At 32.9% G+C, this 12,862-nt stretch overlaps 1 protein-coding gene and 1 long non-coding RNA gene across 3 annotated transcripts in view; both read left to right on the forward strand.

The window, feature by feature from the left end:
- Positions 1-12,862, forward strand: part of LOC127724637 (uncharacterized) — a 640,225-nt gene that overhangs the window by 602,973 nt on the left and 24,390 nt on the right. For both annotated transcript variants that reach the window (XM_052231644.1, XM_052231645.1), the window contains exon 35: positions 11,156-11,317. In XM_052231644.1, the coding sequence (XP_052087604.1) occupies positions 11,156-11,317 (162 nt within the window). The remainder of the gene's footprint in view (positions 1-11,155; positions 11,318-12,862) is intronic.
- Positions 69-2,429, forward strand: LOC127724770 (uncharacterized). Its single transcript, XR_007992674.1, has 2 exons — positions 69-1,376; positions 1,691-2,429. It is a non-coding gene; the product is annotated as an uncharacterized LOC127724770 (long non-coding RNA).

Genomic DNA, 12,862 nt, shown 5'->3' on the forward strand with positions numbered 1-12,862 from the left:
ACGTTTTGAAAAATCTTCTCAACTGAAATTGCTTGGCCAAATTCAGTTATTTAATTGTATCTGGGGATTTAATTCATCAACAAACTTGGGTGATGTAACTAAAAATAAAACATAGGGGTAAAATGCAGTTTTTATACGGCCGCAAAAAATTTTGCGGTCGTATATTGGTATGGCGTCGTCGTCGTCCGAAGACACATTGGTTTTCGCACTCTAACTTTAGTTTAAGAGAATGGATCTCTATGAAATTTTACCATAAGGTTCAATACCACAAAAGGAAGGTGGGGATTGATTTTGGGGGTTATGGTACCAACAGTTAAGGAATTAGGGGCCAAAAAGGGGCCAAAAATAAGCATTTTTGTAACTTCCAGACATAACTTGTGTGTTAGTGTATGGATCTCTCTGACATTGTACCACAAGGTTCCATATCATAAAGGGAATGCTGGGATTGATTTTGGGGGTAATTGCCTCCAAATTTTAGGAATTAGGGGCCAAAAAGGGGCAAAAAACAAGCATTTTTCTAGTTTCATGACAATTACTTGTGTGTAAGTGTATGGATCTCTCTGACATTGTACCACAAGGTTCCATATCACAAAGGGAATGCTGGGATTGATTTTGGGGGTAATTGCCTCCAAATTTTAGGAATTAGGGGCCAAAAAAGGACAAAAAACGAGCATTTTTCTAGTTTCATGACAATAACTTGTGTGTAAGTGTATGGATCTTTATGAAATTGTACTACAAGGTTCCATATCACAAAGGGAAAGCTGGAATTGATTTCGGGGGTAATTGCCCACAGCATTTAGGAATAAGGGTCAAAAAGGGGCCAAAAATAAGCATTTTTCTAGTTTCCAGACAATAACTTGTGTTCAAGTGTATGGATCTCTCTGAAATTGTACTGCAAGGTACCATACCACTAAGGGAATGCTGGGATTGATTTTATGGGTAATTTTGAGGAATTAGGGGCCATAATTAGGGGCAAAAAAAACAAGCATTTTTCTAGTTTCAGGACAATAACTTGTGTGTTAGTGTATGGATCTCTCTGACATTGTACCACAAGGTTCCATATCTTAAAGGAAATGCTGGGATTGATTTTGGGGGTAATTGCTTCCAAATTTTAGGAATTAGGGGCCAAAAAGGGGCAAAAAACAAGCATTTTTCTAGTTTCATGACAATAACTTGTGTGTAAGTGTATGGATCTCTCTGACATTGTACCACAAGGTTCCATATCACAAAGGGAATGCTGGGATTGATTTTGGGGGTAATTGCCTCCAAATTTTAGGAATTAGGGGCCAAAAAAGGACAAAAAACGAGCATTTTTCTAGTTTCATGACAATAACTTGTGTGTAAGTGTATGGATCTTTATGAAATTGTACTACAAGGTTCCATATCACAAAGGGAAAGCTGGAATTGATTTTGGGGGTAATTGCCCACAACATTTAGGAATAAGGGTCAAAAAGGGGCCAAAAATAAGCATTTTTCTAGTTTCCAGACAATAACTTGTGTTCAAGTGTATGGATCTCTCTGAAATTGTACTGCAAGGTACCATACCACTAAGGGAATGCTGGGATTGATTTTTTGGGGTAATTTTGAGGAATTAGGGGCCATAAAGGGGCAAAAAAAACAAGCATTTTTCTAGTTTCAGGACAATAACTTGTGTGTAAGTGTATGGATCTTTATGAAATTGTACTGCAAGGTTCCATATTACAAAGGGAAAGCTGGGTTTGAGTTTGGGGGTAATTGCCCTAAATATTTAGGAATTTTGGGCCAAAAAGGGGCAAATAAACAAGCATTTTTCTAGTTTCCAGACAATAACTTGTGTTCAAGTGTATTGATATCTCTGAAATTGTACATGTGAATCTCCTGACGGGAGTACAATAATCCCGTTTTCAGGGGTCTCCTCCCGACCTCCCGTTGAAGACAAAAAAATCCCGTGTATGAAATATTTCATGAATGAAAAGTTTCAGCCCAACATGTGATTATCTGGTGTAACTGACATTACCTGAAGTTATATTTTCCCTGTAAATCAATTAACATGCATAATTATATGGCTTCACTTGTCACCTTGGGTGTCAAACATACTGGTAATCAATGATTTTTACCTCAGGCTAACTGCCGTTGTGTAATAAAACTTTGTGTAATTAAAATGAATGTTGGGTTACTTCCCTTGATTTATCCTGTTTTAAGTTACTTTCCTTTAAATAATGTTAATTTTTAAAAGAATATAAATAAAATATAAATTGAACAAATAATCATAAAAGGATGGTAATTAAATGATTTTAAATGTCTTAGGACAAATAAAAAAATAATAATTTGAAAATTGTTTGAGGGTTCTATACTTCCTTTCAAGGCTTAAATTGAAATTTATATAATAACTATGACCCTTCATTACAGCTTAATGTGTTACTTATCATGCATTAAAATTCTACTTGCATAAAGATAAAAATAAAAGATCTACTTGCTGATAGATAAGCAAATGTTCTGATTGCAATGAATAATGGTAAAAAAGAAATGACCTAAAAAATTTATAAAGAACATACTAAAAAAGAAGATTGTTAGATTGAACAAGTTGGAAGTTTAAAAAGATAGAGAAAATTTATAAGTACAAGGGTACTATAAACATAATACATTCGGATGGAAAGTTGAAGAAAACACACTTTAACAGAAAATTTCTACAGCACACAGTTACATTTACAACAGAATTTATGTCGATTAAAAACCTCCTGATCTGAGTCCTAATCTCCTGACCAAAATTTCCCGAACTCCTGATCTTAGTTTCACAGTCCATCACATGTACAGTACTGCAAGGTACCATACCACAAAGGGAAGGCTGGGATTGAGTTTGGGGGTGATGAATCATAAGGGGGTTCAAAAAATTGGGGGGGGGGGGATTTTTTTTTCCTTTTTTTTCTTTAAAATTTTCCATTTTAAATTGGTTATTTCTAATTTATATATAAAAGCAAATAATAATGATATGGTTTGAATAGATAAATTAAAAATTTTTAAGTTCTTAGACCACATTCATTCTGTGTCAGAAACCTATGATGTGTCAAATAGCTGTATCAAGCTTGAATGTTGTGTCCATACTTGCCCCAACTGTTCAGGGTTCGACCTCTGTGGTCGTATCAAGCTGCGCCCCAGCGGAGCATTTTATTGGATTATATAACTAAAACTAAAGCAGTAAGAGCAAAGCTGATTGGGTACAAATAATCAGCTGGTCTTTCTCCCATATATTTTTAAGAAAAATCATACAATCCATTTCAGAGTTATTGCCCAAATACTGTTTTTTTTTGGGAAAATTTCACAGTTTATGATTATATCTCAAAACGAAAACAGTTGGAGCAAAACTGACATTGGTAATAATGACCAAAGGGCTATCTTCAAGGAAATTTTCAGAAAAATTGGACAACCCATTTTACAATAATCGCCCCATAAATTGCAAATTTTTTTGCAAATTTCAAAGTTTTTGGTCATTATTTTGGAAACTATAAAAGATAGAGAAAAATTTTAAACAGACCAAAACATTGAGATCTACAATTAAGTCAACAAGGACGAAATCGTCAATTGAGCCCTTAAAAGAGTTATTGCCTCTGACATGTTTTTTCCCCAATTTTTGCAGAAATCATAATAGATGGAGAAAAATTGAAGATAACAAAAATGTTCAGAAAATTAGATCCACAAATAAGTGAACATGTCAGAAATCATCAATTCACACTTTATGAGTCATTGCCCTTGAAAGATGGTTTTACCCATTTTTGCATATTTTGCAGAAAAGATGATAATATAGAGAGGAACAGTAAATAGCAAAAACGTTCAGCACAAGCTCTACAAAAATGTCATCATAGCTTAAACTGTCAACCAACTCATTTTAGGAGTTATTTCCCCCATAATGATGATTTTACCCACTTTTTAGCTCACCATTCACTTGGCGTCCGTCGATGTCCGTCAGGTGTAAACTATTTCAAACAACTTCTCTGAAACTACTGAACCAATTCCAACCAAACTTAAACTGAATGATCCTTAGGGTATATAGAATATAGTTTGTGTTTTATTTTCTGTTTCGTCAAAAAACATGGCCGCCATGGCTAAAAATAGAACATTGGGGTAAAATGCAGTTTTTGGCTTATATCTCAAAAACTAAAGCATTAAGAGCAAATCCGACATGTGGTCAAAGTGTTCATTAGGTCAAGTTCTATCAGCTCTAAAATTTTCAGATGAATCTAACAACCCATTGTTGGGTTGCTGCCCCTGAATTAGTAATTTTAAGGAAATTTTGCAGTTTTTGGTTATTATCTTGAATATTATTATAGATAAAGATAAACTGTAAACAGCAAAAATGTTCAGCAGAGTAAGATCTACAAATAAGTTTAATATGACCAAAATTGTCAATTGACCCCTTTAGGAGTTATTGCCCTTTAAGGACAATTTTATACAATTTGCTTATCATGTTTTCTTACTTTAAAAAATCTTCTCCTCTGAAACTACTGAACCAATTCCAACCAAACTTAAGCTGAATGATCCTTAGGGTATCTAGAATAAAGTTTGTGTTTTATTTATCTGTTTCATCAAAAAACATGGCTACCATGGCTAAAAATAGAACATAGGGGTAAATGCAGTTTTTGACTTATATCTCAAAAACTAAAGCATTTAGAACAAATCAGACAGGAAGTTAAAGTATTCATTAGGTCAAGGTCTACCTGCCCTGAAATTATCAGCTAAATTGGGTATCTGATTTTTAGGTTATTGCCCCTGAATTGATGATTTTAAGGAAATTTTGCAGTTTTTGGATATTATCTTGAATATCATTATAAATAAAGATAAACTGTAAATAGCAAAAATGTTCAGCAAAGTAAGATCTACAAATAAGTTTATATGACCAAAATTGTCAAATGACCCCTTAAGGAGTTATTGCCCTTTAAAGACAATTTTTCACAATTTGTTCGTCTAGTTTGCTTACTTTAAAAAATTGTCTCCTCTGAAACTGCTGAATCAATTTCAGCTAAACTTGGGCTGAATGAGTTTCAGATTATCTACTAAATTTTGTATTTTATTTCCTTGTACGTCAAGAAACATAGCCACTATGGCTAAAATGGAACATAGGGGTAAAATGCATTTCTTTGCTTTCGAAGAAAATATGACAGATACAAAGAACATTTAAATGGCATTTTTAAGCCACTCATTAATATATATTGAAAAGCAAAAACAATCATTGATGAAAGATTAAAGCAAAAAATTACAGGTGAGCGATTCAGGCTATTGAGAGCCTCTTGTTTGCATTTTTTTCAAAACTAAGAGGACACAAAGAAACTTAAAACAGCAAAAAAGATCAGCAAAATAAGATCTTTTTCAGTAAACATGGTCAAATTGTAAGACTCCTTATGAGATTTTTTGCCTTTAAATGACGATTCTTTACTAAATTCTATAGTTTGTCAATTATTTCCAAAAACATCTAAAGGGGCATTCATTAGCTGTCAAATTCATGTAATGATGAATCACATATTTGACTCAAATTCTCATATTTGATTTAAAACATACTCAAACTTATGAAAAAATTACAAAAAATTACAAAAAGTCCAAAAGAAACAATTAACAATGCAAAGACTCGTTATAGTATTTCAACATTTGTGTATATTTTAGACTAGAAGCCATCTAATTAACCTTTGAGATGACCTCCGAAGAATGCAGATGCTCATATGACCTGATGTAAAAAACGATATTAATATAAATACACTTGCAATCATATAATAACAATCTCTCTAGGTCTGTTTGATGGCATGTCATAGATAATAAAATAAAATATGTAAATTATAGTTATACCTTTTTGAAGACTTATTTTTCTGATGGCAGAATCAGTCAGCAAAATGGTTCTTACTGGTGGCTTTCTTTATCCACTTTTCAGTGTTGACAACCTCCTCTTTTGATTAACTGTACATGCTTAGCACATGCATAATTTATATCCAGCTAAGGATCAAATCAAAGGTCTCATGGATACAGATTCAAATGAGGTTGAATTATTGACTTGCATGCCAATAATAAATCAGCAATGTTTTTGAACTGATCTGACAAAATTGAACCAAACTGACTTCTTATTACGACACATTACTGCGAGGTCTCTTGATATTCTTGCTGATAAAGTCAGTTTTAAAAAAAATAAAAATGCCTATATTCTTTATTTGTCATCCAACAACAATAAGTTCCCACTGCAAAATGAATGCAGTCATCAGTGCCCTTCAGTCATTTTTATACGACCGCAAAAAAATTTTGTGGTCGTATATTGGTATGACGTTGGCGTCGTCGTCGTCCGGTGTCGTCGTCCGAAGACACATTGGTTTTTGCACTCTAACGTTAGTTTAAGTAAATGGATCTTTTTGAAATTTGACCATAAGGTTAAATACCACAAAAGGAAGGTTGGGATTGATTTTGGGGGTTATGGTACCAACAGTTTAGGAATTAGGGGCCAAAAAGGGGCCAAAAATAAGCATTTTCTAGTTTCCAGACAATAACTGTGGAACGGTGTATGGATCTCTCTGAAATTATACTACAAGTTTCCATACCACAAAGGGATGGTTAGGATTTGCTTTGGGGGGTTATGGCTCAAACCGTTTAGGAATTAGGGGCAAAAAAGGGGGAAAAACAAGGTTGTCCTGGTTAATGGACAAATACTTTAGTACAAAACATAATTTAAAGCAGTGTAAGGGAGATAAATCAAATACATCATTGAAATTATCTCCCTTACACTGCTTTTAAATTATGTATAAAGTAATGGTTAATGAACAATAAAGATAATTTAAAACAGTGTAAGGGAGGTAATCCAAATACAACGTTTTGGTTACTTCCCTTACACTGCTTTTAAATTATGTTTAAAGAAATGCATATTTATAAAGGAAGACCAGTAAAAATATCTGCAAATGTTGCATCTTTTTTTTTTACAAAAAAATCCATATGAAAGATTTGACACTATATTTTTAATTCTATTATTAAATAGATTAAGTTAGCACTATGGTAAATTTAAATGGGTAATTATGGTTGCCAACTCCATTGGAAATTTGAATTGAGATTATGACCATATCTTGAGGGAAAGAATTTTTTGGGGAAAAAAGGGGGGGGATAAAAAGAAATTGTGGGGGGTCAATTTTTCTCATTTCAGATTTCAGAAATTAAAAAAATTATTCTTCAAATATTTTTTTTTTTTCAAATTTCAAATATTGAAAAATTTCAAGAAGAAATCTTTAATTGCACAGTATGGCGCATTAGATTTGTAAAATCTTTGATCACATTTATCTATTTGTTATGCCGAATCCAACAGTGTATTTAGATTTTTAATTTTGGGTCCAGTTTTCAAATTGGTCTACATAAAGGTCCAAAGGGTCCAAAATTAAACTTTGTTTGATTTTAGCAAAAATTGAATATATGAGGTTCTTTGATATGCTGAATCTAAACATGTATTTAGATTTTTGATTTTTGGCCCAGTTTTCAAGTTGGTCCAAATTGGGGTCCAAAATTAAACTTTGTTTAACAAAAATTGAATATATGGGGTTCCTTGATATGCTGAATCTAACCATGTATTTAGATTTTTTATTTGTGGACCCCGTTATCAAATTGGTTCATATTGAGGTCAAAAGGGTCCAAAATTAAACTTTGTTTGATTTCATCTAAAATTGAATTATTGGGGTTCTTTGATATTCCAAATCTAACCGTGTATTTAGATTTTTAATTTTGGGTCCTGTTTTTTAAATTGGTCTACATTAAGGTCCAAAGGGTCCAAAATTAAACTTAGTTTGATTTTAGCAAAAATTGAATTCTTGGGGTTCTTTGATATGCTGAATCTAAACATGTGTTTAGATTTTTGATTATGGGACCAGTTTTCAAGTTGGTGTAAGATAGGGTCCAGTATTTAAATTTGTTTGATTTCAACAAAAATTGAATATATGGGGTTCTTTGATATGCTGAATCTAAACATGTATTTAGATTTTTGATTATGGGCCCAGTTTTCAAGTTGGTCCAAATTGGGGTCCAAAATTAAACTTTGTTTGATTTCAACAAAAATTGAATATATGAGGTTCTTTGATATGCTGAATCTAACCATGTATTTAGATTTTTTATTTGTAGGCCCCGCTATCAAATTGGTTCATATTGAGGTCAAAAGGGTCCAAAATTAAACTTTGTTTGATTTCATCAAAAATTGAATTATTGGGGTTCTTTGATATTCCAAATCTAACCGTGTATTTAGATTTTTAATTTTAAGTCCCGTTTTTTAAATTGGTCTACATTAAGGTCCACAGGATCCAAAATTAAAGTTAGTTTGATTTTAGCAAAAATTGAATTCTTGGGGTTCTTTGATATGCTGAATCTAAACATGTGTTTAGATTTTTGATTATGGGCCCAGTTTTCAAGTTTGTCCAAGTTGGGGTCCAAAATTAAACTTTGTTTGATTTTAACAAAAATTGAATATATGGGGTTCTTTGATATGCTGAATCTAACCATGTATTTTGATTTTGGACATTGGACCATAATAGGTAAATTAAAAAAATTCAAGTTCTTAGACCACATTCTTTCTGTGTCAGAAACCTATGCTGTGTCAAATATTTAATAACAATCCAAATTCAGAGCTGTATCAAGCTTGAATGTTGTGTCCATACTTGCCCCAACTGTTCAGGGTTCGACCTCTGCGGTCGTATCAAGCTGCGCCCCAGCGAAGCATTTTATTTTAACTTAACATTAGACTTAATGGCAAATATTCTCAATCTAAAAATTGTTCTCCTTCCTTATCAAAAATGTGTTTTTATACTACTGCAAAAAATTTTGCTGTCGTATATTGGTATCACGTCGTCGTCAGCGTTGTACGAAGACAGTTGGTTTCCGGACAATAACTTTAGTAAATGTAAATAGAAATCTATGAAATTGAAACACAAGGTTTATAACCACAAAAGGAAGGTTGGGATTGATTTTGGGGGTTATAGTCCTAACGTTTAGGAATTAGGGGCCAAAAAGGGGCCCAAATAAGCGTTTTTCTAGTTTCCAGACCATAACTTGTGGAATTGTGTATGGATCTCTCTGAAATATACCACAAGTTTCCATACCACAAAGGGATGGTTAGGATTGGCTTTGGGGGGGTTATGGCTCAAACTGTTTAGGAATTAGGGGCAAAAAAGGGGGAAAAACAAGGGTTTCCTGGTTAATGGACAATTAAAAAAAAGTACAATGTTATGTTTGGATTACCTCCCTTACACTGCTTTTTAATTATGTATAAAGAAATTTTGTATTGTCTTGAGGTGATTAGCTGTCAAATTTATTTTTAGAAATTACTTTTTAAAAATGCTGATTAAGGAATATTAATTTTAGCCATGATTATGTATGTCATTTTCTATTTTAAGACTTTTATGACGTATTTAAATGGGTAATTATGGTTGAAAACTCCATTGGAAATTTGAATTGAGATTATGACCATATCTTGAGGGAAAGAATTTTTTTTTTGGAAAAAAGGGGGGGGGGGGGTGTGAACAAAAAATTGGGGGGGGGGGGGACAATTTTTTCTCATTTCAGATTTCAGATTTCAGTTTTTTCTCATTTCAGATTTCAGAATTAAAAAGAAAATTTCTTCAAATATTTTTTTTTTTTGCAAAAAAAAAGGTGGGGGGGGGGGGGTAATTTTTTTTTTTTTGGAGGGGGGGTCAATTTGCAACAGCATAGTGTGTTGCACAAAAGCAAAAAATTGAATATAAATTCAAATCATATTACCAATTCTAAGTTCTTTGACTACAGTATCTATTTTGTGTCAGATATTTAATTACAATCCAAATTCAGACCTGTATCAAGCGCGAATATTGTGTCCATTTTTGCCCCAACTGTTCAGGGTTGGACCTCTGCGGTGGTATCCAGCTGCGCTCAGTGAAGCAATTTATTATATTATTCTCATCATTGAATTACTGAATATCCTTTTTATAGCATTCTCATGTTTGAATTTTGAATAATGAATATCATTTTTATAATATTATCATGTTTGAAACTTTGAATATTGAATATTATTTTTTTTTATAGTATCTCATTTTGAATATTGAATATCATTTTATAACATTCTCAAATTACTATAGGTAATTGTTACACTATATTGTGAATAGTATATCTTGTGTATATTATCTTTTATTTTATTTTTTTTTTTATTTTTATTCTCATGACATTATTGAAGGTATAATTATCCAAAACCTTGGGGGCATTCATCTGTAACCATCTGAGGAATTTTATCACTAAAATTTCATTCATCCCCAAGCATTTCTTGGACTTTTATCAAATTTATTCCAGCGCCAGATTGATAGACCCTGTTACTTACTACTTGTAATAGCACCACATGGGCTATCCTCCATGCAGACCTTGCACACCCCGGCTGCAGATGAGACGCCTAGTCTCATCCCCTTGGTGGAGAACCCTCGCTTCACATTCCTGGCTGGCGTATTGTTCGGCAGGCAGGTTCTTCTTCACACTACAGGTTGCAATTTGACTTGCTCGGCAGGAACTCCTAAATTCTTAATTATGCTGAGTGTTTTACAAGGGCCAAAATATTTTGTTACTGAATTTATTGTATTAATAAATATTATTCATTCGGAGATTCTGTCTGCTTTGAGCCAGTATGATTTATTGAGACTATGTTTTGGTTTACACACAGATACCCTCTTTCACACTTATGCTAACATTAAAATATTTGGAAATTGGTTTAGATCTACAATGCCAAATTTGGGTTATGGTGAGATTATAAAATTTTTACTTGTTACAATTTACTTTGTACCTAAATCTCACCACTGGGGACTTTGTGGATTGTGATGTTGAATTTGAATTGGTTATCAAGAGAGTTACATCAGAAATAAGAAAACATTGGATCTATAAGGATTTGATTCATTACCATAAAAACAGAAAATTATATGCATATTTACATACCAAAAGACAATTACAGATCATAAAACACCACCTATAAAAACTTCAAAGTATGTTTACATTATGGGACAACAATTAACACAGCACAAAATTTACACCATACACAACTACAAAGACAATTTTGTTTGTATAGACTAATGGTATAATATGTAATATTAGCAACAGCTGACATTTATTAATGTTAAAGCAATCTTATTCGGATAAAAACTAACCATGATTATATTATCTATTACAGGGAACCATTTCTCAGTACTTCTCATGTTCTAACTGTCCTGTTTGTGAAAAGCCCACAAATCAAAATATCTGTGATAGCTGCAATCAGGACCCACAAAAGGTTACAACAGTACTTAACAGCAGAATTAGAAAGTGGGAAAAAGTACATTACCGAATGTTGGAAGTAAGTGTCTTTGTCTATACTCAGCACCATGTTTTGAATTATTAAACTTCCTTGAGTGTGCTGATCAGCTTGCATTGCTGACAATTTGATATATCACAAAGGTTTTCAAAGTGAACCTAATATTTCATCATTTCTGAAATAACATGGCTGATATTATGCAAACCTAATAAGAATATCTTATAGAAAGTGCTTATTTTAAAATTTCTTACTTTTACCCTAACCAGATGAAAAAAGGTTGCCAGGAGCAATCATTGATTCTGATTGATCAGTTTTAAAATATCTCACCTCCAAGTTGTGAAATAGTCAAAATCAAATTAAAATATGATCAATGAATGTCAACATTTCAGTTTTAGTACAATAAGCTATAAACAATGTCTTTACAAAACATGGTTTGATAATACCAAGGGCATTAAGAAGACCCCATACATTTTGAGAACACTTGATCAAAGGAGGAATTAAAAGACTGAAATTGCAGCCAGATTTTGGTTTTTGGATGATATCTTTTTAGCTCACCTGGCCCAAAGGGCCAAGTGAGCTTTTCTCATCACTTGGCGTCCGTCGTTGTTAACTTTTACAAAAATCTTCTCCTCTGAAACTACTTGGCCAAATTAAACCAAACTTGGCCACAATCATCATTGGGGTATCTAGTTTAAAAAATGTGTCCCGTGACCAGGCCAACCAACCAAGATGGCCGCCATGCTTAAAAAAAGAACATAGGGGTAAAATGTAGATTTTGGCTTATATCTCTGAAACCAAAGCATTTAAAGCAAATCTGACATGGGGTAAAATTGTTTATTAGGTCAAGATCTATCTGCCCTGAAATTTTCAGATGAATCAGACATTCTGTTGTTGGGTTGCTGCCCCTGAATTGGTAATTTTAAGGAAATTTTGCCATTTTTGGTTATTATCTTGAACATTATTATAGATAAAGATAAACTGTAAACAGCAATAATATTCAGCAAAGTAAGATCTACAAATAAGTTAACTTGGCCAAATGGTCAGTTGACCCCTTAAGGAGTTATTGCCCTTTATAGTCAATTTTTAACCATTTTTCGTAAATTTTTGTAATCTTTTACAAAAATCTTCTCCTCTGAAACTACTAAGACAAATTTAACCAAACTTGTCCACAATCATCATTAGGGTATCTAGTTTAAAAAATGTGTCCGATGACCCCGCCTTCAAACCAAGATGGCCGACATGGCTAAAAAATAGTACATAGGGTAAAATGCAGTTTTTGGCTCATATCTCTGAAACCAAAGCATTTAGAGCAAATCTGACGAGGATAAAATTGTTCATTAGGTTAAGATCTATCTGCCCTGAAATTTTCAGATCAATCAGGCAACACTTTGTTGGGTTGCTGCCCCTGAATTGGTAATTTTAAGAAAATTTTGCAGCTTTTGGTTATTATCTTGAATATTATTATAGATAGAGATAAACTGTAAACAGCAATAATGTACAGCTAAGTAAGATCTACAAATAAGTCAACATGACCAAAATTGTCAATTGACCCCTTAAGGAGTTATTGCCCTTTATAGTCAATTTTTT

Source organism: Mytilus californianus, unplaced genomic scaffold (assembly GCF_021869535.1).
Source record: "Mytilus californianus isolate M0D057914Y unplaced genomic scaffold, xbMytCali1.0.p SCAF_14, whole genome shotgun sequence".
Lineage (NCBI taxonomy): Eukaryota > Metazoa > Mollusca > Bivalvia > Mytilida > Mytilidae > Mytilus > Mytilus californianus.